Here is a 25,355-nt window from a genome sequence, read left to right on the forward strand (position 1 = left end):
CAAACATCACTATCTCTGTCACTATCCAGAGCTTATAATCAAATTTGGACCTCTTACATGTCTCTGGACTCTCAGATTTGAAAGTAAACACACTTATTTTAAACAGTGCGCAAGAAAACCTGTGTTCTACTTTGGCAGAGAGACATCAGCTCTTACAGTCATACCTAAATGCCGGGACTCTTTTTCCACCTGTAGTTCAAGTGGAAAGAGGAAATGATTTCCATATTGGTGACCACAATGAGAGCATTAAGGCAGCAACTGCAGCATGATTTTGATTCACTCCAATGAGTCTGTCTACTTTGTTGTGAGGATGCAGCAGGCTGTGGAGCTACTTGATATGGGCATCCATTGTCTAACAGAAACTGATCAAGAGTCAAACTCCATTTGTGTAAAACAAGAGAATCTCCTTGACTATTATCCATTAGTGCAGTACAAGATGAATGGCTTACCAGTGATTACTTTTCATCACTCTTTCCCAGATTTGTAGAACCATGTCATCATTAGGGGAGGAAGTCCTACCTGGGCTACCAGAGGATAAACTTTCTTCTCTCCTGAACACTTTGGCAAGCATAGGAGTTGAATCCAAATCTGACCTGTAGTTCATTAAAGAGGAGGATCTCCCTGATTATATCACACCAATACAGTGTCATCGACTCCTCAGTGCATGGAATGCAGGAGTTATGGCTTTTGTGAAACACAATTTACTGGGATTTTTCAGACACTGTTAATGTGGACCAATACTTAAAGGCACCATAAAGATAATGCATACAAGTGGTGGGGTTTAATCCCTGTTTTTTTAGAGCAGTGGTTCTCAATCCTGTTCCTGGGGGACCCCTGTTCTGCACATTTTGTATGTCTGCTGTATCTGACACACTTAGCTCAGTTAATGAAGCTCTCATCTAACAAGCTGATGATCAGTCAGGTGTGTCAGGTAAGGAAGACATACTGTACAGAATATGCATAGCAGGGGTCCCCCAGGAACAGGATTGAGAACCACCGCTGTAGAAGTAATACGTTTATTTGTGAAGTCAGATTAAAAAGGGAATTCTTTGCATACTGTAAATATTGATATCAGTGGTTTCCTTGGCATGATCATATATAACATTTGAGTATGCTTTAATGCTTAACTGTGCAGGGAACTCCAATTTTGGGACTCTCAATCTTTAGGATTCTACTTGCTTAACATAGTACAATTATGAAAATATCTTTGTGTTCTAAGAACACACCCTCTCTTGAATTTAAGACAACAATAGAGAAATGAATGAGAGATTTGCTGAGCTATATTAGGATTATACAAGGTGAATTTTTTTTTCAGATCAAACAAGTTGTGTAAAAGTAACACCACGAGAAACCACAAACATGTTTTCTGATACCACAACGGAGGTCTTCTTATCATTAAAGTCTTGTTCATCAAGCACTCCAAGTGTGTCCAGCACAGATAGTTCCAGTACAACTGTGGATTTATCTGTATGGCCTGAAAACTTTGAAGTTCCCTGGAATAGGATGTCTTCTGGTATTAAAACAGCCATTTCACTGGGAAAACGACCTGCAGCAAAGGATCGCAGAGAAATGGTAAGAATAATTGTTGATGAGATGAGACTGACAGAGTTAAATCCATCGAAGTCACAGTGCCTGATTGTTGCTAAGAAGATAGTTAGACAATATCCAGAATGCTTTGCTGATGTCCTCAGAGATGGCACAAAGGTTGGCACTGGCTATGGATCTCTGTTGAATCAAATTAAAACAAGAGTAGAGCATGCTAATCATGGCTGCTCACTGTCAAGACGCAGGAAACAGAAAATGACCTCAAATTCATCAGTGGAACACATTGCTCCAGGACCTGCTGACCAGTACGGTTGTGTCCTGAGTGTCCTGTAGAAGAAACTGAGGAGAGTCTCAAAGATAAACAAAAAGAAATGAAAGACCTCTATAGTACCGAGGGACCAGCTGGAGCAGAGAGAAGACATCTCAGCCAGTTAATGGAAGCGACATACTATCTCCAACGGAAATCACTCCACTTTAAATCACTCACAAACATTAGCATTCTGGAAAAACTTGAGAACTCCTTGGAAGAGAAGGGAAAGATGATCATTCAATTCTACCAACAAAAGCCAGCAGGATGTAATGCAAATGAGATCCAGCGCATACTTATGAAGTTTGATGATAGTGGAGCATCTTGTTTCATCCCATGCGTGATCCTTCTACTTCTATCTCATTTCAAAGAGAAACCTGAAGCACTCGTTCTTCAGGCTGATGTAAGCCATATATAGTGCTTTATTATTAAAAACTTATATCTCAGATGTAAATACATATAATGTGTCACATGTTTTTCTATCATCTTACGTGTAGGTATCGGCAACAGTAGCTGATGTTGAAACAAGTTTCACTCTTCCAGACTCTCCAAGACTGATCGTCCTCGGTAGTGAACAATGTTTTGAAATCTGTTGTAATTGTTCAATAATTGTTGACTGTCGTATTTTCTGTTAAATTTTATATTTCTTATTTTCAATATTATTTTTAGGTGAAATCCTCACTGCAACTCAGTGGATGCTGAGTATTGAAGGTCAGGTGGTTGTGAATCCACACACCAACCTTGTGGCTGGATTTGCAGCTTTGTTTGCATCTTAATACAACTTCAACCTGGTTTACCAGGAGGAGGCATCCTCCACACTTGAATTTGTTCAAAGGTAATTATATTCAAATAGGTAGCTCTTTGTTTTATAGCAGTGTTTCTCAACCATGGGGATGGGACCCTCAACATATTTCTAATCAGGCCTTAAGATGACTTTTAAATGACAGTTATTCAAAATATGACAAAACAAACATGACAAGCTAAAACAATCAAAAATCAAGATTATTCTTATTGTTTGGATGTTTTTGTAACAAATTTACATTGTGTGGACATGCCAAGCTCTAGTATATTTTATTTGGTAGAAATAAGCCATTTGATATTGTTGTGGACAAGAGGTTGAAAAGAGAAAAGGTTGACAACCACTCTTGCATAATATGATTTATAGCCATCATACTAATTTAATCCAACTTTCGTCACTGGGGTAATATTTTCCAAAACAAATGCTTGTAAAAAATCCCCAAGAGTCTAAAGAAGTGGAATATGTAAGCCTTTTAATCCAAGACGCTTTAATCCAAAACGCGTTTCTGACCGAAACACACAGCACTTCCGTCCTTGATCTTTTTCTTCACGTTGTGTGATCTGACAGATTCACTGGTGTCTGCTGCCCTCTTTTGGATGTTAGCACATCTACAGAGAGATTCCCCATTCAAGTCTATGGGGAAAAAACACCCCTTTGAACTTCCATACTGGGAATTCTGGAATTCTGATCGCTTACAAAATAGATAGCACACCTCTCCTCAATGAGCCGGTCGATTTGACACCTCATTTATGGGTCTAGGACAAAAGCTGCGTGACAAGTTACGCGCCGAAAAAGTGTCCGGAAGAAGAAGAATAATAAGAATAATAATAAGAAGTATGCAAGAGAATAAGAATGTGCTTTAGCAAGCACATTAATAATAATAATAATAATAATAATAATAATAATAATAATAATAATAATAATAATAATAAGTATGCAAGAGAATAAGAATGCAAGCACATTAATAACTCGAATTTAAACACTGTGAAGTTTTTACATGTGAAATAATAATAATAATAATAATAATAATAATAATAATAATAATAATAATAACAATAATAATAACCTTCAGTGTCTTTAAGTATGCTTGTAATTGTGTTAATTGTGAAGAACCGACAATCGGGGCATCATATATGTATGATTGTAGATATGTATAACGTTCTCTCATTAAATAAATAAAAGTTGGGCTACATTTCAAAATAAGAGAAGATAAATAAAATGTGAAAATTGTGTATGTTTAAATAAAGTGCTTAAATTTCCCTTTTATATCTCAGTGAGAGAACTGAGCTCTAGCTTGGCAGGATGTTAAACCTGGGCTTGAATGGAGTCAGGGCCGCTCTCATACACATGTGGTGCTGCTCATTAGTGAGTGTAGAACCATACTTAGTTTTGATTATGTTCATTGTAGAGAAAGCTGTTGAGTCGCAGTGTTTACTTCAGGAATGCACAGATTTGATTGGCTGAGTGGTATCATGTGGGATGGCTTAACTCACATGCAATTGGTCTGTGCGTTTCCACTACCTTTACCGTAAAGATTGCAAAAGCTGCTCCTAGTAAAATAGAAGCGTCCCGTCAAGTTTTAAAGCATAACCTTTTGTTTTGGCCGTAGGTCCGGGTCCGGATTGGACAGCTTCTGGGTCCGGACCCGGACCGCGGTCCGCCTGTTAGTGACCTCTGTTCTATACCATTGTTGATTTTATAGTGTTGGTCTTTGTTGTTCTCTCAGCTGATTAATCAGGAGTAGTTTCAAATGGTGCTTTACACCTCTACTCTTGTCTCATTTAACCATCTCTTCTTTTGAATTTCATGCCATTTCAGTTCCCTCTCCTATCAACCTTTTTATCATTGTTGTCTACCACCCTCCTGGTCCCCTAGGAGACTTCCTGGAAGAAATGGACTCACTGCTTAGTGCTTTCCCTTCCGATAGCTCCCCCCTGACAGTGCTTGGTGACTTCAACCTCCCCTCTGAAGGTGATTTTTTTTTTTTTTTGTCTGTGCATATATGCGTGTATGCATGTACACGTGCTTGTCGCTAATGCTAGCATATATCTCGGGTGTATTAAAATAACCGTTCAAAAATGTGCTTCTTAAAGTTTCTCTTATTATTTTTTGTTTGTTTCTAGTAGCAACTTAAACTGCTTAAAATATTTAGTCATTTGCAGATGTTCATTAACGTTTTACAGTGAATGTGATGGAAAAACATGGAAGCTACAGCAGAACTGTACCACTTCCTTGCCTACATCAAGATTGTCTGTGCACATTTTAACTAAATTGATGCACTTGAGTTCCACTTTTCTAAGATTCTACTTGTTGAAGAATGTATTTTCCTCGAAACACTATATTGTATATTAAGTAGTGTAATTAATGACAGAAATTTAATTTTTGGGTGAACTAACCCTTTAAGTGCAAAGGGTGATCACAACAAATATTGCTTTAGTCAATAGAAGGTAAATGAAAATTAATTTCTGAAAACATTTTAAAGGCATCCCCACTTTACAGAATATTTACACAAGTGCCTAAAACGTTTTACAGTACTGAAGCTTTGCAACTAGTTTAAGTGTCTTGCAGACACAGTTCTTCATTTCTTAATTTTTTCATTCTTCATTTAATAACAGATTTAACCTCTGTGTGGGGCACTTATCAGACAAAAATAAAGAGAACATACAACTTACTGTACAATATTGTAACCACTTTTTCACTCATTTGTGTATTTGACAGGATGTCAGAAGAGACATGATTGAAGATAGCTTCACCAGTCATCTAATGAAGATTGTTGTACTGGGCAGCACCGCAGGAGAGGAAGATGCCAACATAGCTGATGTCGTCATCGTCATTGAGGGAACTGCGGTACTGTCGGGATACAAGAATCTTACAAATTCCTGCCTTCTGCTCATGGGCTTCATATACTCCCTGAACTTGAGCTATCCTTCAAAGCTAAGAAACACATTTGAACTGTTTCAGAAATTTTTTCTTGGACTGGATGCTTTGAAATTTTCTCCAAAAGTTAGCTCTTTGCAGAGAAAGCTATTGATGTAAGTCTGCTAGCTGGCCATTTTGTTTGGCAATGAGTGTATTTGCTTTTGTATACTTTTTGTATTTGCTAATTGTTTAGCTTAACAAGTCTTTTGCGGACTGTTACGTCCCCCATAATATTGTTAGTTTTTTTGGAATGGTGTTTTGTTGTTGTTTTTCTTCCCTTCTCTTTTGCCCTCACTTTTGTTTTAACATGTCAGTGTGTGTCTGCCAATCACAGCGATGCATGGTGATGACAATGTGCAGCTCCACCAATGGGGGCGCCCTACGTGGGATTTAAAAGGCACACCTGTGCAGGAGGCGGGAGCTCTCTGGCACACGGCGTCTTTTGTTTGTCTGGTGGTTGACTCGTGTGGTTTTTGTTTTGTCCTGTACCATCCTTGTGTTAAGTTGTTGGTTAAGTCTGTGTTCTGTGCTGTATCAGTGTTCCATGCCTCATTCTGGTCCTGTCTCTCTGATGTTTCCTACCGATTGTTATCTGGCTGATTAAATATCAAATCACACCATAAACGGGGAAAGAGAATAGAACAGGTAAGACATCACGTGATGTACATATGCAACACTGAGCTACAGCTACTTGTTTAGAACACTAGGTTAGTGACACGTGCCACCCCTTGTATTTTTGTTTCTAGTAAGTGTAGTGTAGTTAGGGGCGTCTTGCCCGCTGAAGATGTTTCTTTTTGTTTAACGTATGGTTTATCGTGACTGAGTTAGATTAGAAGTTTTGTTTCCGGTTTAGTAAGATTGTTTTGTTTCTTTCCCTGAGTTGGCACGGTCTTGTTCTTTTCTCTTGTCCCTGTTTTGATGTGAATTAGTTTGGGTTTTGTTTTGTAAAAATTATAATGTATATAGTTTGTATATAATGTTTGGACTGTTTGGTGATGGTATGAATAAAAGACACTATTGTGGACTTGGTGGTTTCCAGCTAGTACTTATTTCCAGTACACGTTCAGGGTTTTAATGTTGCACCCTTGACCCCTAGGCACATACAAAAAGGGTTTGTAACATTAGTGGGGGCTCATCCGGGATCAATAACAAATAACAGCTGGTCCCGAAACAATTAAGCACTGTTTGTGTACTGGAAATCATGTGATGGTACAGGTTGGGGAGTGTTAGAAAGGTTGTGGGTTGCTGTTTGTTGGATAGGAGTAACAATCATGACTTCGTTTGATTTAAAAACCTTTGTTGATAACCCCACGGTGGGGCTATTTGACAAATGTAGAAAGGATGATTTACTAGCCATTGCGAGTCATTTCCATTTCCGGTAGTGAGACAATCGCTTAAGAAAGAGATTAAGGATGTTGTGTGGAATCGTTTGCTTGAATTAAAAATTCTGGTTGCTTCGGATTCAGACTCGGTGTTAGTTGGTGCGGAAGGCATTTCTAGTCCTGATATAACTGATGGAGAGAATGTGCAAGGTGAGCCGTTCTCCGGAACTGGCGCAGAGGATGTGGTTAGGACCGTCCTTCCGCCGTTTGATCCATTTTCACCTGTTTCCTCTGGTTCCAAGGGGGATATGAGGTTAAAAGTTCGGATAGCTCGTTTGCAAATGGAAGCTCAAGAAAAAGCGGATAAACGACAGGCTGAATTAGAATTGCGCCTTAAGATACGTACACTTGAGATTGAGGCTGAGAAACAAGTTAGGATGCGACAGTTGGAATTGGATGCCATGAAAATTGTTGGTGGTGCAGCTGTCGCGCAGCCGGTTCCTCCTCCTCAAGTGATGCCAGCTCCTTCTGCACATGTGCCCTCGCGAGTTGCTATGGCCTCTCCACCGGCAGGTGCACACTCAGTAGCGAGTACGTTTGATGTTGGTAAAATATCATGTTAGTACCTCATTTTAGGGAAACCGAGGTTGACTCCTATTTTAATGCTTTTGAACGTATCGCAACTTCACTTTGTTGGCCAAAAGAAGCATGGACAATTTTACTTCAGTGCAAATTAGTGGGTAAGGCACAAGAGGTTTTCTCGACTTTACCTTTGGAGGAGAGTTTACAATATGACAACCGTAAAATTAGCCATTCTCCGTGCGTATGAATTGGTTCCCGAAGCCTATAGGCAGAGGTTCCGTAACCATAAAAAGAGTTCTAATTCTACTTTTGTAGAGTTCGCCCGTGAGAAAAGTACTTTGCTGGATAAATGGTGTAGTGCCAGTAAAGTGGAAGACTTTGCTTCATTGAGAGAACTAATTTTGCTGGAAGATTTTAAAAGTTGTCTACCGGAACGTGTTGTGGTTTATTTGAACGAGCAAAAGGTATCATCGCTGTCACATGCTGCCGTTTTAGCAGACGAATTTGTCCTTACACATAAGACAGTGTTTTCTTCACGGACAGATAAGAGCGCAGTTCGGCCTTTTCTTCCTATACCCGATCAGTCTTCTCGGGCAAAGGTCGCACCTTCATCTAAAGATGTTCGTGAGTGTTTTTATTGTCATAAACAGGGCCATTTAATCGCTGACTGTAATGCGTTAAAAACGTAAACAACAAACACAGCAGCCTAAAAGCGTTGGCTTACTGAATGCTATGTGTCAGGTAGGACGTTTTAGCTCCGAAGGGACACAGGATGCTCCTGATGTTGGTTATAAACCTTTCGTGATGAAGGGGTTAATCTCCTTATTGGACGATGCGACTGATCAAAAAGAAATACAGATATTAAGGGACACCGGAGCAAATCAATCTTTTGTTTTAGCTGATGTTTTATCATTGTCACCCCGACTCATATTGTGGCTCAAGTGTCTTTGTCCGGGGCATTGAGATGGGAGTGGTTAAAGTCCCACTACATCGCGTGTACTTGAAGTGTGCGCTTGTTACAGGTTACGTGAAGGTTGGTATACGTCCTTCACTGCCGGTAAAAGGGATAACTTTTATCTTGGGGAATGACTTAGCTGGTGGCGAAGTCATGCCCATGTTGGAAGTTACGGACACTCCGAAAATGGGTCTAGTTACTGATGAGTTATCTAAAGCTTATCCAGATGTGTTTTACGTGTGCGTAGTCACACGCGCACAATCGCGGAAATTTGTGGAAGATGTCGATTTGGCTGATACATTCATGGTGCACAATGTGGTTGGGGAAGATATAACAAAGTCTAACTTAAAACACTCAGAAGGGTCGCTTGGTAGTAGTAACTTGAAGCTGCCTGTAACTCGAGAAAAGATTATTACTGCACAGAATCAAGATCAGACCTTAAGCAAATGCTTCTCTAGCGTTGTTAACCCTGACGCTGTTAAAAAGAGAAACATTGCTTATTTTTTAGAAGGTGGAATGTTTAATGCGCAAGTGGAGTTCAGGGGTTGACACAGACCTAGACTGGAATGCAGTCTATCAAATTGTCGTTCCTAGCGAGTATCGGCAAAATGTTCTATCTTTGGCACATGAGCATTTATTGTCTGGACATCTGGGAGTGACCAAGACATATCATCGCATTCTCAGACATTTTTTTTGGCCAGGGATAAAGAGAGATGTTGCTAGATTTTGTCGAACTTGCCATGTTTGCCAGCTAATGGGAAAACCGAATCAGCTGATTCCACCCGCTCCTCTCTCGCCTATCCCTGTAATGGGTGAGGCATTTGAACAGGTGCTTGTCGACTGTGTCGGACCCTTACCTAAAACGAAGTGTGGTAATCAATTCTTGTGCACTATTATGTGTAGAGTTACTAGATTTCCTGAGGCGGTGCCTTTGAGAAAAATAACTGCTCCAGTGATTGTAAAAACGTTGCTTAAATTCTTTCCACGTTTGGTCTCCCTAAGGTTATACAGACTGACCAGGGAACAAATTTTCTATCACGACTTTATGCACAAGTTTTAAAGTCACTGTGTGTAGAACACAGAGTGTCCAGTGCTTACCATCCTGAAAGCCAAGGAGCTATTGAAAGGTTTCATCAGACCTTAAAATCCATGTTGAGAAAATATTGCTTGGAAACTGGAAATGATTGGGATGAGGGTGTTCCTCTAGTGTTATTTGCAATCCGAGAAACTGTGCAAGAATCCTTGGGATTCAGTCCAGCTCAGTTAGTATTTGGACACACTGTGAGAGGACCATTAAAAGTTCTCAAAGAGAAAATGCTGGAAGCCGATACGAATTCAGAGATGCATGTTCTGGATTACGTCAGTCGTTTTCGTGAACGATTGCATTATGCATGCAGTTTTGCACAGAAGTCGTTAGCCACTGCTCAGTCAAAAATGAAGAAACGCTATGATATCAAATCTGTGTACCGTTCTTTTCAGCCTGGAGATGAAGTTTTAGTGTTGCTGCCGATTCAGGGTTCTGCCTTATCAGCACGGTTCTCAGGTCCATACGTTGTGTTGAGAAAAATCAGTGAGACTGATTATGTTGTCCGAACTCCTGACAGAAAGCGTAAGTCGCGCGTCTGTCATATCAATATGCTCAAGGCTTATCACACCAGAAATGATTCACAGAACAGATCTGCTGAGGTGACCATAGGGCCCATGGAATCTTCTGTGGCTCTGACTTGTGAAATCCATTCAGATTTGGAGGACGAAGTTGGTGCAGATGACATAATCTTACGTAATACTTCTCCACAATGTGCAAAGTTGGAAAATTCTGAAATTTTAAAAAACTTGTCGACCCATTTCTCTCATTTACCTGAAGATCAGAGACGAGACATTGTGGGCGTTATTACTGATTTTCCTTCTTTATTCGGAGATGTTCCATCTCAAACTACCGTGTTGCAACACGATATTAATGTTAATGGCGCATCCCCTATTAAGCAACATTCTTATCGGGTTAATGCCATTAAAAGATCTATTATGAAGCAAGAGACTGATTATTTGTTGCAGAATGGGTTAGCTAAACACAGCAGTAGCCCTTGGAGTTCTCCTTGCCTTTTAGTACACAAGCCAGACGGTTCGTTTCGTTTCTGCACTGACTACCGTCGTGTTAATGCAGTTACAGTACCTGACTGTTCTCCATTACCCAGAATGGAGGACTGCATTGATAATTTAGGTTCCGCCAAATTTGTCAGCAAACTGGACTTATTGAAAGGGTATTGGCAGGTCCCGCTAACATCTCGTGCTTCTGACATCTCTGCTTTCGTGACACCAGACTGCTTTATGCAATATCATGTAATGTCGTTTGGCTTACGGAATGCACCTGCCACATTTCAGAGATTAATACAAACAGTATTGGCTGGAGTTCCAAATTGCAATGCTTACTTAGATGACCTTGTACTGTATTCAACTGGATGGACAGAACATCTGAAACTCATTCGTACAGTGTTTGAGAGTTAATGAAGCTTTCTCCAAACGTTCAATCTGTCTAAATGTGTCTTTGGTAAGGCAAGGGTAACATACCTGGGAAAAGAAGTTGGAGAAGGCCAGGTAAAGCCTGTAGACGCTAAAGTGACTGCTATTGCGGATTTTCCTGTGCCTACTTCTAGGCGGGAGTTAAGACGTTTTCTGGGTATGGCAGGCTACTACCGTAGTTTTTGTAAAAACTTTTCTACAGTAGTTGCCTCATTGACCAGTTTGCTTAGCCCAGTTAATTCTTTTGTCTGGACTGAGGATTGCCAGAATGCATTTGAGGCAGTGAAAGCTATGTTGTCTAGTGCTCCAATCTTGGCCGCCCCAAATTTTGGGCGGTCTTTTAAGCTGGAAGTGGACGCGAGCGCTGTGGGAGCTGGGGCTGTGCTTCTGCAGGAAGATGATGCAGGGGTAGATCACCCAGTTTGTTACTTTTCAAAAAAATTTAATAAACATCAAAAAAATTATTCTGTCATTGAAAAGGAAACATTGGCATTGTTGCTCGCTTTGGTTTTTCGAAGTGTACCTGGGTTCTTCAAGTGCACCTATAGTTGTTTACACTGACCATAACCCTCTGGTTTTCCTATCTAGAATGTATAATAAGAATCAACGTCTTATGCGTTGGTCATTGGTGGTTCAGGGATATAACATTGACATCAAGCATAAAAAGGGTTCAGAGAACGTGTTAGCTGATGCTCTGTCTAGAGTATACTCTGATAAATCTGTTTTGAAATAAACGTGACATGTTTATTTTTAAGGAGGGGAGTGTTACGTCCCCCATAATATTGTTAGTTTTTTTTTGGAATGGTGTTTTGTTGTTGTTTTTCTTCCCTTCTCTTTTGCCCTCACTTTTGTTTTAACAGGTCAGTGTGTGTCTGCCAATCACAGCGATGCATGATCATGACAATGTGCAGCTCCACCAATGGGGGCGCCCTACGTGGGATTTAAAAGGCACACCTGTGCAGGAGGCGGGAGCTCTCTGGCACACGGCGTCTTTTGTTTGTCTGGTGGTTGACTCGTGTGGTTTTTGTTTTGTCCTGTACCATCCTTGTGTTAAGTTGTTGGTTAAGTCTGTGTTCTGTGCTGTATCAGTGTTCCATGCCTCATTCTGGTCCTGTCTCTCTGATGTTTCCTACCGATTGTTATCTGGCTGATTAAATATCAAATCACACCATAAACGGGGAAAGAGATAGAACAGGTAAGACATCACGTGATGTACATATGCAACACTGAGCTACAGCTACTTGTTTAGAACACTAGGTTAGTGACACGTGCCACCCCTTGTATTTTTGTTTCTAGTAAGTGTAGTGTAGTTAGGGCGTCTTGCCCGCTGAAGATGTTTCTTTTTGTTTAACGTATGGTTTATCGTGACTGAGTTAGATTAGAAGTTTTGTTTCCGGTTTAGTAAGATTGTTTTGTTTCTTTCCCTGAGTTGGCATGGTCTTGTTCTTTTCTCTTGTCCCTGTTTTGATGTGAATTAGTTTGGGTTTTGTTTTGTAAAAATTATAATGTATATAGTTTGTATATAATGTTTGGACTGTTTGGTGATGGTATGAATAAAAGACACTATTGTGGACTTGGTGGTTTCCAGCTAGTACTTATTTCCAGTACACGTTCAGGGTTTTAATGTTGCACCCTTGACCCCTAGGCACATACAAAAAGGGTTTGTAACAGTCATCATTTGTTGGATAGGCTTTAAAGCTGAACATGGTTTCTGCTAATTTATCCAGAATTTCATGTTTCAATGCTTTTGTGAGTTTGAGGAACGTGTTGTCCTTGAGATAGGCCAGTTTGCCCTGTTGCATGCGGTATACATCAACTGTAAAGGAAGGGATCTCAAATTCTTATGGCCATTGCTTTTGTCTTTCCTGTGAAGAAGTAGACAGAATCTCTGTGTCAGCTGTGCTTGCAGAGTCATTCAATGCTTCCTCTGTATCCAGTGACACAAGTTCAATTATAGGAAAGATTTTCAGTGTAGCTCTATCTGGAAGCTCTGATATGTTTGTTAGGTTGCAAAGTGCATTTGCAAAGTCTGGATCTTCATACTGAATCGAAAAGTTGTAATTAATCCCTAAACTATATTTTAGAGCAACAACCAAGTTGTCAATTGAATCAGGCTTCCTAGCAAGAGAGACCTTCCTTATGTGCTCTTCTGTCAGTATAACTCTTAGTAGAATTTTCTCATGAGAAGACATCTGGCAAGCAAATGAATACATGATCATTTTAATGAATGAAATATGAACACACTGAAAAAAATTATAAAAAAGGTTTCAAATGTGTATTAATAATCAGCTCTGGCCATAAATACCGTATGAATTTTGATGACAATCTTCAGGATTGTCCCCCCCAAAAAAATAATTAATCATAAAAGTAAACAAAAGTTATATTTTGATCCATTCCATTGAGAAATATGAATCAAAGAGAATTTATTTAGCACAAGATATAACGTTTAGGTGTCACCACCATCCTGCCTTTTACACTGTAACACGATAGACGAAAAATGTCATTGAGCTCTGACATCTGAGTCACACAGAGGGAAGTGAAATGGCTGCTGCAACATTCATATGACGAATATGCTCAATGTACCATGCTGACATTGTTTTACAGACAAACAGAATCTCAGAGTTGACTGCTACTATCTGTGATATCTGCTTAAATTCTGGGAGACCAGAGTTTGAGCCAGTAGAAATAACCATATCTGCATGGTATTTAATTCCACCAACTGTCACAGAGGATGCAGTCAGTACTGTCTTTAGCTGTGATGCCATTTGATGAAACACCTGCTAAATATGATCAGGAAATGATGTAACCAGTGCGGTTTTAACTTTGTCCATTTAAATTGATGGTCTGAAAAAAGAGCTAGAGTCCATGTAGTATGCCATCATTCTCTGATGTTGGACAGATAATGTGAGGGCTACATTTTTGAAGTTTTGAGATCCATGAATTACCTTTTTAAAAAATGTATGTTTGCCCTCAAAACGCATTGTCCAAACATCAGAAAGTGGGCCAAAAGCTTTAATCAGCTGAGGGTAGTGCTCTATAAAGTGATGTTTTGGTTTCAATCTATAACCTGGAAACGTTCATTGCAGCAGTTCTCTGTTCTCTTTTATTTTGAATCTCAAAAAATCAATGGAGGGGGCACAGTGGCTTAGTGTTTAGTTTGTTCGCCTCACACCTCCAGGGTCGGGGTTCAATTACCGCCTCCGCCTTGTGTGTGTGGAGTTTGCATGTTCTCCCCGTGTCTGGGGGGTTTCCCCTGGGTACTCCGGTTTCCTCCCCCGGTCCAAAGACATGCATGGTAGGTTGATTGGCATCTCTGGAAAATTGTCCGTAGTGTGTGAGTAAATGAGAGAGAGTGTGTGTGTGTGTGTGTGTGTGTGTGCTCTGCGATGGGTTGGCACTCCGTCCAGGGTGTATCCTGCCTTGATGTCTGAGATAGGCACAGGCTCCCCATGACCCGAGGTAGTTCGGATAAGCGGTAGAAAACGAGAGAGAAAAAATCAATGGACTCTTCTGTATGTTTTAATACCACAGCCAATTCAACGATATCTTTAAGCAGCATCAAAATTTGCCATGAACTATCTCCTTCTGGGATATCATCCCCAATTAAGAGAGGGCCATTCCCACCAATGGTTCCTTTGTTGGCAAAAACCTTTGGGATTGGCTGATGTCTGTTGGTTTTATCAAAGAAAGTGTAAGCAAAGGTCTTAACTGTATGGTTCAATGACTCAACAGAGAAGTATTTCTTTACAATCATTTCTGAAAGGCAGATACAGAGTTCAGCTGGCACAATACCCTCTAAAAGATCATAAAAATGTCATGTAAAATGTCTGGTGGGTAGCCAGTGGTTGCATGAAAATGTTACAATCACTTAATAGGCAGATTCCTTTCACTCCATACAACTTCAAATTACAAAGTTTCTGGAACTAACCTCTATGTGCTGTGCCTCGGTTTTAGTTGCCAGGCAAAAACGGAAGAACCTCTCGGCAGTAAAACCCTCAAGGAATCCTGCCATAGAATGAGCACCAAGGTTATCAGCTATTACATATAGGACGGACCCTTTCACAGTTGCTCCCAACTGATCTATGTATAAACCAGTCTGCTCCAGCTGAACAAGTTCCTTAACAAAAGGTTGCATGATTTTTCCATAGCCATACTCTTTTACTGTATTAGCATTACAAAGAAGACCAAGTTGGATAGACCGTAATGTGGACCTATGTTTCACAGGTATACTCACCAACACCCAGTACACTGCACAAATTTTGTGTTTACCTTTGGATGTTCCTAATGGGTTGGCTACCTCAAATTCATCCACATAAAGTACTAGACCAATTCGAAATTCATCACTGTTGAGAAGGCTATTGTTCTTAAAGTAGTGACCATCCTTATAAGAACTGTACACATTGTGTTCGCAATCTTGCACTGAAAGTGCAAGTGAAAGTGCTTTGTCCAGAATGTCTTGCTTGCTGAGCATTTTCTGTATCATAGGCTGAATTGGTACATACACAAAGGATTTTGACAAGCATCCACCTGAGTCACAGTATTTTGAAAAAACATTACTTTCTGAAACAGCATTTACCACCTCAGCAACAAGGAATTCATCATCTTGATGACACTTCAAGACACTTGCAACAACCTTGTTCAACAGTGGCAGAGACAATGCATGTATTTGATTTAATTGCTGAATTAAATCTTGAATTGAACTTGCTGGAATATGAAGAATGCTTTGCATCTTCAAAAAAAAGGCCAGCCAAATTGTGTTCCAACTGAAGTGCTAAATCAGAATGTGTTACATCAGGAGAATCATCTGATTTGCATTCATCATCCTCAGTTTCAATCTCCTCAAAATAAATCTGTTCTTGTGCTTCACTCTCATTCTCATCATTTTGGGCAGAAACTATACCTGGCTTTTTGATTTCATTTTTGATGATAAATGTGAAGATGGACTGCTGAAGAACACTTTTTTCATCCTAAAAACACACGATTAACTAATGTATAAAGAATTTACATCTTACAAGTCAAATTCTGTTTCTCAATATGACTTCTAAAATAATGTTCACAAAATTGATAGCGATGTTAGCAAAGGAACAGGAAACATCTGAAAGATCTGTAATGATGACTGGGCGGTTCTTTGTTATATAAATGTAAAATTAGGTTTTAAACAAACATATTTGACAATTAAAATAATATTTTCAAGTTCATTTCTGCATAATAACTTTACTTACCGAGTTTAAAATGGTGAACGACGAGAAGATTAATTCCAGAACTTTCTGGCATCAGCAACAGGCATTAAGGACCTCCTATAGGATTATTCTACCAATCACTGCATTAGTTCTCTTATTGCCAGGCAGAACTCCTTAAATAACCAATCACCACCAAGGGAGACCAGAGTGACTATTTTTATGAATCAGGATTTTGAGTTCATAACAGTCAAAATTTTATGTTAAATTTTGTGGCTAAGAAAGTTAATCTAACTTATATTTTTGAGTTATGGTAAGAAAATACAAAATTTCAAGTAGTGTTAACTCAAGATTACTTGATTATTTATGTAATGACAGAATTAGGGTTTACAGTGTAGGCCCCTCATCAAAAAACCTAATTTAGATCCAAATGAACTATCAAATTACAGACCTATCTCACACCTTCTGTTTATGTCTAAAATACTGGAAAAGGTTGTGTCTGTTCAACTGAGCTCCTTCTTACAGGAGAACAACATCCTTGAAGAGTTTCAGGCCAGTTTCAGGCCCCATCATAGCACAAAAACTGCACTTAAAGTTACAAACGACTTGTTCTTAGCTTCGGACCAAGACTGTATGTCACTATTAGTTCTACTTGACCTTAGTGCTGCATTCGACACTATAGACCACAACATTCTTCTAGATCACTTACAAAATTACACAGGTATTCATGGTCAGGCTTTAAGTTGGTTTAGATCCTACCTGTCTGATCGATACCATTTTGTAGAATTAAATGGTGAATCCTCCAGTTTTTTTACCAGTTAATTATGGGGTCCCTCAAGGATCAGTTCTCGGACCTCTGCTTTTCTCCATATACATGCTTCCATTAGGGAACATTATTAGAACACATGGGATTAGTTTCCACTGCTATGCTGACGACACACAGTTATATATCTCATCAAAACCAGATGAAATAGCCACAGTGTCCAAATTAACTCAGTGCCTTAGAGAGATAAAAGACTGGATGAGCTGCAACTTTCTATTGTTAAACTCCGATAAGACAGAAATACTACTCATAGGTCCAAAAACCAGTGCACAGAAACTCTCACAACTTAACTCCCATTTAGAGGGATGTACTGTTACTAGTAGCTCGACAGTGAAAGACCTGGTGTTTATTAGACAGTAACTTGTCTTTAAACTCATATCACCATATTACAAACACAGCCTTCTTCACCTTAGAAACATCACCAAGCTGAGAAACATCCTGTCTGTATCTGATGCTGAGAAGCTAGTTCCTGCCTTCATGACCTCTAGACTGGACTATTGTAATGCATTACTAGGTGGTTGTCCTGCATCTTTAATAAATAGGTTACAGTTAGTCCAAAATGCAGCTGCCAGAGTTCTCACTAGGACAAGAAAGTATGACCATATAACCCCAATGTTATCATCTCTACACTGGCTACCTGTTAAGTTTAGAACTGATTACAAACTGCTGCTACTTATGTACAAGGCTCTTAATGGTTTAGCTCCCATGTATCTAACTAGTCTTCTAACACGTTACAATCCTTCACGCTCTCTGAGATCACAAAACTCAGGACTTGTGGTAGTTCCCAGAATATCTAAGTCTACTAAAGGTGGTAGAGCGTTTTCTTATTTAGCTCCCAAACTTTGGAATAGTCTTCCTGATAGTGTTCGGGGCTCAGACACACTTTCCCAGTTTAAATGTAGATTAAAAACTCATCTATTTAGTCAGGCGTACACATAATACATCCCATAATATTCTGCACTATAACATTAGACTTGCACATTTTTATGAACAGCAGATATGTTAATCCCTTTCCACTGCTTCTCTCTTTTACACATCCCGAGGCATCCAGACATTGTACCATCGTCTTTGTGCGATGAAGATTTTGGACCTGCACTGAGACGAGGCTTACTCTATGAGAATCCTGAGGCATCTACAGATCTACCAGCTCCAGTTGGACTCTATGATACTAAAGAGGAGATGTGAACTCCATGTGATCTTTTACATCACTACATGAGGATGGGTTCCCCCTTGAGTCCGGTTCCTCTCAAGGTTTCTTCCTTTACCAATTTAAGGGAGTTTTTCCTTGCCACTGCTGCCTGAGTCATACCTAAACATTGTGAACTAAATCTATCTAATATTAATAAAAATTGAATCTTGTACTCTATTAATCTTTATAATACCTTTTTGTTCTATGTTTATGTTCTGTAAAGCTGCTTTGAGACAATGTCAATTGTAAAAAGTGCTATACAAATAAACTTGAATTGAACTGAATTGACAGTTTACACAGTTATTCCATTACAGTAGAAGATATGAATTATATGGAAAGTGCTTGTATTATAACTAGGGCTCAACAGAATATTGTTCCTGCTGAAAATAGTGATCTCAGAAAAAGAAATGTACCTAAGCAGTGTGAGTCTATTGAATGCCAGGTTGTCCCAGAGAAATCTGTTGCTGGATATCAGACTGCAGTTGATGGCAGTTATATGTTTATATAAGTATACACTGTTAGGTAGAGCTTCTGTAACCTTAACACATTCCTTGTGTGTGCACATACTTGGTGAATCAGGCTGATTCTTAAATTGTTTTTTTTTATTATTATTTATTGTTTAATACAACATGCAAAGTATTGTACATTCAGACTTTTACACATTTTCTCATGTATGCTATCACATGCTCACTTTTACAACTCCTCCATTGCAGTTTGTTTGTTTCCTTTATGATTTAGACTGTGGTGTCCCCACATTACACAGAGTTGACAAGAGTTATGGATATGGAAAGATATTTCATTTATTGCTGAATTCACGATAATTCTAACCCTAAAATGAAAACCAAACATAAGCAAGAAAGAAGCCACAGCTCCTCAACATTGGGGTCAAACTTAGAAAAGTAGCAGAAGTGAAACTTCTGCAAAACACTTCTAAGATTTCTAAATAGCTTCTTTGAATTTCACAAAAAATCTTTTGTCTTTTGCATCTTCTGTACATGAACAAACCACATCACATGCCATTTGTCCACATTCTCATTTCTCTGTTTGTAGTCACACCCTCAAAATACCTTGTGACATTTTATGTATTTAAAGCAGACATGCTGCTGGTATCTCTGCTCTGTAACACGAGAAAGCACTGCAGAGATGTTTCTTCTTTGTTTGCTCACTGTTGCTGGATATCAGACTGCAGTTGATGGCTCACACTGCCAAAGTGTCTCAGACTCCAGTTTTGGTTGCATTTGCACCACAGAAAGTAAAACCAAGTCATGCTGCTCTACTCCATGCCTGTACCGGCAAGACCAAAAGGGCTACTGGTGTTATTCAGGGCAGAGACTGATACAGTGCTCACCCCAGTACTCACTCATCACATATAAGGGAGGGAGATGCAAAGATAATTACCCCTGTGCTACATACGGTCATCAGTCAGAGATCATTACAGACTTAACCCTATCAGTGAATACATCAACACTGGAACACTGGAACCTTTTTTAACTCATAAGCATAAAAAGGTTATACTTCCTCCACTAATTGAGGACATTTTAAAACCTTTACATATCCTGTCTAAGTGAAATTCTCTACAGTGCAATATCTCATACTAGAATCTATTTAAATACATATTTATATTTTGTATGTTATAATGTACAGTATACACACTGGTAATATACAGTACTAATTTGGTTCATCTGTCAAGAACTCAACTGCACCTTTGTGTATTATTTATAGTTTTTATCTTTTTAACATTTAGTCTATGTTTATATAAGTATACACTGTTAGGTAGAGCTTCTGTAACCTTAACACATTCCTTGTGTGTGCACATACTTGGTGAATCAGGCTGATTCTTAAATTGTTTTTTTTTTTATTATTTATTGTTTAATACAACATGCAAAGTATTGTACATTCAGACTTTTATACATTTTCTCATGTATGTTGCATAACACATGCTCACTTTTACAACTCCTCCATTGCAATGTTTGTTTGTTTCCTTTATGATTTAGACTGTGGTGTCCCCACATTACACAGAGTTGACAAGAGTTATAGATATGGAAAGATATTTCATTTATTGCTGAATTCACGATAATTCTAACCCTAAAATGAAAACCAAACATAAGCAAGAAAGAAGCCACAGCTCCTCAACATTTGGGTCAAACTTAGAAAAGTAGCAGAAGTGAAACTTCTGCAAAACACTTCTAAGATTTCTAAATAGCTTCTTTGAATTTCACAAAAAATCTTTTGTCTTTTGCATCTTCTGTACATGAACAAACCACATCACATGCCATTTGTCCACATTCTCATTTCTCTGTTTGTAGTCACACCCTCAAAATACCTTGTGACATTTTATGTATTTAAAGCAGACATGCTGCTGGTATCTCTGCTCTGTAACACGAGAAAGCACTGCAGAGATGTTTCTTCTTTGTTTGCTCACGTATTGTGCGCTTTCTGTTCAGGCAAAAATGGTTAATAACTTTTATGAGTGTAGTATGTATTTTTACAAACGTACAGAACCAATTGGGATGGATCAGAATGGCAAGAAAATCTGCCAGATGTTGGAATATGGAGATTTTAATTATGCTACACTTTACTCGGTTCATCACAGAATTCCATTGTACAGTGCTTACAAGTTTGGGCTAAACCAAGAATCCTCCGCTAATGCAGGAAAGACAACTTCTCAATGGCACATAGAGCCACAGGTAATTTTTTTTGCTGCATAACAAAATATTATAATAATATTATTTTATGATAAAATATTTCATTAGTTTGTTCCACATAAAATAATGCAATCATGCTAAATTAAATTTTAAGCTGCATCTATTCAATCACCCTACAGTTCACTGTGTCCACTTACTGATGCATTTTTTAAAAGCTAAAATAGTGTAAAAATTAAAAAGTTCTAACATAATATTTCTTCTGTAGATTTCTAATATCAATGAAGCCAGGATGGTCCGAGAGAATGAGTCAGACAAAAATATTATAAAGGAAAATCAAGCCATCAGCAGTGACTATGAAGGAACAGGATATGATCGTGGACATCTGAACCCTAATAGTTTCCAATACGATGACGCTCATGTGGCAACATTTACACTGACCAATGCAGCACCTATGGATGCGTGCTTTAATCGTATCTATTGGAAGAATTGTGAGCGTAATTTGCGAAATTTTTTAACAGATCAGCTTAGAAAGGATAAGGATAATGCAGATGTCTACCTCGTCACAGGTACTGTACCCCATCCAAATTTTAAAATACCACAAACGGGAAACCCTTCAGAGTCTCAGAGGGTCACTGTGCCATCTCATATCTGGACAGCTGTCTGTTATGCACACAAATTTGATAATGAGAAGTCTTTTTCATTTGGCTACATAGTACAAAACAAGCCGGAATCCAGCATTATCCTGAAGAGTATTTCAGACTTAAATACTGAGTTGAGTGAACTCTATTCATCAAGTCACATGTCAATTAAAATTTTTGTTGATGATTGTTTCTCTGGCAATTTTGAATCTGAAAATGCTGTGAAGATGTTTCAAATGAAATTACTAGTAAAACCAGAGTACCCAGAGTTAATTAAGGAAGTTCAGAAAAATTTTCATACAGTCAAAAGAGTCATTGACCGTGTCAGTGACAGCCGTCCCACTAAATTCAACCTGATTGGTCTGAGCGCAACACTTAGCACTGACAGTTTACACAGTTTTTCCATTATGGTAGAAGATTTGAAGTATATGGAAAGTGCTTGTCTTATAACTAGGGCTCCAAATAATATTGTTCCTGCTAGTGAGCTCAGAAAAGGAAATGTACTTAAGCAGTCTGAGTCTATTGAATGCCAGGTTGTCCCAGAGAAATCTGTTGCTGGATATCAGACTGCAGTTGATGGCTCACACTGCCAAAGTGTCTCAGACTCCAGTTCTGGTTGCATTTGCACCACAGAAGGTAAATCCAAGTCATGCTGCTCTACTCCGTGCCTGTACCGGCAAGACCGAAAGGACTACTGGTGTTATTCAGGGCAGACACTGATAAAGTGCTTACCCCAGTATTCACTCATCACATATAAGGGAGAGAGATGCAAAGATAATTATCCTTGTGCTACATACGGTTATGACTACTACTGGTGTTCAAAAGTGTCAGGGTCTTGGGACTACTGCAGCCCTCCTCTGTGGAAAAGTAAGGCTAGTGATGGGAAGTACTGCCGAAACAACCATGCCTGTGCCAAATATGGTAAAAGTAACCCGTATTGCTACACTGATGACAATGACAAAAAAGAGTGTTGTATTTCTGATGACTGTTTCTCTGCTGTGAATGACAAAAAATGCAAATCTAATCACCCATGTGGTTACTATGGCAATTCATACCTGTGGTGCTATACTACTGATGGAAACTGGGATTACTGTTGTACATTTTGTGGACAGTAGTTAGTTTACATTGTTTAATGTACTTATATAACTATAACTAGAATAAAGTGTACACTGTTTTATTTCAAGTTTTATTTTGACTGTACCTGTAACAGATACTAACCAAGAACTACTAAGACTTACATAACTTTCTGAAAATAAAAGCAGCTTAAAATGACTTTTTCCTGATTATTTCATATTTACATACACTAATAAACAGAAATTACAGAATGATATAGATTTTTCTAAAGCACAATAGAAAAATCACATCCATGCTCACAACTGTATATGTGCCTTGTGGTGCATGTTTCCTTTCAAGAAAATCAATAGCATTCAAAACTTTAGAATTTAGGTTGGAATCAGGAGTTAGCTGAAGCATTTCTTCATTGCAAAGCATCAAAGATCCCTTCAGGACAGACCTCCTCGACCTGAGATGTTGATGGTCATGCACATTCCTTGTTACGATTCTTAGGGCAGTCCTTTGCCCAGTGATGATCTCCTCTGCAAATAAAACATCCACTCTCCCCCCACTCTACTCCTTCTGCCTCTTCCACACTTTATTCAGGACCTCACCATAGCTTGCATCATTGTTAGCTGAACTTTGTTTGTTTTCACTTCTCTTTTTTTCCTGCTCTCACTTACTTTGCATGTTGTTCGATGAGGCTCAGTTTCCCAGTGTCCCATGTGATGCACAGGTTTTTTACCTTGTCAGATATTTCTGGAATCAATCAATTCATGAAGTTGTTTCTCAAGTGCCCCTTGTGCACCATCACTTTCCCCTCACTCGTATCATTTGGGGAAATAAGACACTGTGCACATTGTGCATTTCCGTGAGGTGGTAAAGGAAACCTTTCTCTGTTGCTTTGCACATGGTGATTATAATCATGTCCATTTTCACCGTCAGTGCTTTAACATGCATCACGCAGTTGAGTTAGGAGATTACTATAAAGGGGCATTTCTTCCATTGTCATGTTTTCAGTGCCCTGCACACACGTTTATCGGGCCAGTCACGCTTGATTCACGGGATATCAGCCCTTTTAATGCAGTGGGTAAAACTCTGCCAAATCTCTTTTTCTTCACTGAATCTTTTCCCTTAGACCCCTCTCTCGGGTCACGGAGGTATTCATGAGCATGTTCAGTGTCCTTCAGTGTCATGAGAGGTGTACTGAACTCAGTTTTGATGCCTATACAGTACACACATATCAAATGTATAAATATAGATCCCTGAATTCAGTCGGAGCGTCTGGGATTATTTATAAAGAAAAAATTAAGGCACCCATAAGGTGTGTGGGGAATGACCAGTGTTAATCATTCAAATGTTCATTTCTGCTATCTAAATGTTGCCTGATTAATCTAATCTGCAGAGATTTGAATTGCCAATTGGGGAATAATCCTAATTAGCAGCCAAATGTATTAAAAGTGTGTACAAGTCAAAAATTTGAATTTCAGGGCATTAAGTGGGACCCCAGTCCTCTTCTGTATGTGTATGAGTGGAAAGTCGGCACCTCTGCTGTGAATTTAGTGAATCGAGCTCTCATAGATAAGGCTGTGTTGTTACTAACACTACACACACACAATACATGGACACACATGATCTGCACTGCACAGCTCACACACACATAAGGAAGACACACCGATTCACTATGGAGAATTTAGGTGTCTCTATCTAAAGGTGAAATAGAGATTTCGGGATGATTTAGGAGTTTGGACACTAAAATTGGTGTTACAACCCAGTCTAGGGGTGGGCTGCACAGAGTTATAGCTCGGGATTCAGTGATTGGATACCTTTATAAATTACCAACAGAAACAACACAGTAGAATTCCTAGGTAAGTGTATTTGTGTATTATTTACAGATATAAATAATATTTACAGCTGACAGTACACTGGCATCTCTTCAAGGTGGGCCCAGGCCAAAATAATTAACATATAACATTATAAAGGTCTAATAGTTAACTATTCTAACTATCCTTACCTTAAAGCAAAGAAAAGAAAAATACAGGGGAACTTCCCTAACTCCCTACCAAAACACACAGGGGAAAAAGGAACCCACTCCCAAAGAAAAAAGGCAGCCATACAACATATTCATCAGCCTCTGGTGCATTACGGAGGCCAAACGCCATGACCGTATAGTGGAGGAAATTATCAGGTGCAGCAAAGGCAGAGATCTCAGCTGTGTGAGGGGTAAGAGGAACTTGCCAATAACCCTTAAGAAGGTCCAACTTACTGGTGAATTTAGCTGCAACAACAGAATCAACACAATCCTCCATTCGCGGGAGAGGAAACAAATCAGGCTTTGTCACAGCATTAATTTTTCTGTAATCGGTACAGAAACAATAGGAGCCATCAGCTTTTGGCACTAATACACACAGGGAACACCATTTTCCAATAAATAATGAGTTTCCTGCCTCATAATTGCACGCTTAGAAGGGTTCACCTGATACAGGTGTTGTGTAATCGGTTTATGATCACCCACATCAGTGTCATGTTCAATGACTGTAGTACAGGATGGCACATCAGCAAACAGTTTAGGAAATTGACATATCAATCCTTTAATGTCTTCCTGGAATGACAGAGGCAAACCTCCTAACTTTTATGGCAACCACTGTAAGGCTTTAGAGTTCACTAAACAAAGGGAAGACATGCAGTTCCTACCAAGATGTAAATCATCAACTTCAGGGGAGTATTCAGCAGGAGGAATCTGCCCACTTACAGAGAGAGTCATCACTGATATCACAGCTGGGGCAGGTTTGGACTCCGCTGGCAAAGGCTGAGCATGATACGGTTTTAACAGGTTAATGTGACACACACGGGTACTACGTCTACAACCAGGTGTACTGAGAAC

At 39.1% G+C, this 25,355-nt stretch overlaps 3 protein-coding genes across 3 annotated transcripts in view; 2 read left to right on the top strand and 1 right to left on the bottom strand.

Moving 5' to 3' along the window:
• LOC113637319 (sodium/potassium/calcium exchanger 1-like) overlaps nt 1-25,355 on the top strand; it is a 319,664-nt gene that overhangs the window by 269,368 nt on the left and 24,941 nt on the right. The gene's annotated exons all lie outside the window — the stretch shown is intronic.
• LOC113648638 (sodium/potassium/calcium exchanger 3-like) overlaps nt 1-25,355 on the bottom strand; it is a 93,257-nt gene that overhangs the window by 7,800 nt on the left and 60,102 nt on the right. The gene's annotated exons all lie outside the window — the stretch shown is intronic.
• Nucleotides 20,502-22,690, top strand: si:ch211-165i18.2 (uncharacterized protein LOC100149646 homolog). The gene is made up of 2 exons (XM_027155883.2): nt 20,502-20,822; nt 21,046-22,690. Exons 1-2 carry the CDS (start codon nt 20,535-20,537, stop codon nt 22,531-22,533), a joined length of 1,776 nt encoding a protein of 591 aa, XP_027011684.2. The 5' UTR covers nt 20,502-20,534; the 3' UTR covers nt 22,534-22,690.

This window comes from Tachysurus fulvidraco, chromosome 3 (assembly GCF_022655615.1).
Source record: "Tachysurus fulvidraco isolate hzauxx_2018 chromosome 3, HZAU_PFXX_2.0, whole genome shotgun sequence".
In the NCBI taxonomy this organism is placed as follows: Eukaryota; Metazoa; Chordata; class Actinopteri; order Siluriformes; family Bagridae; genus Tachysurus; species Tachysurus fulvidraco.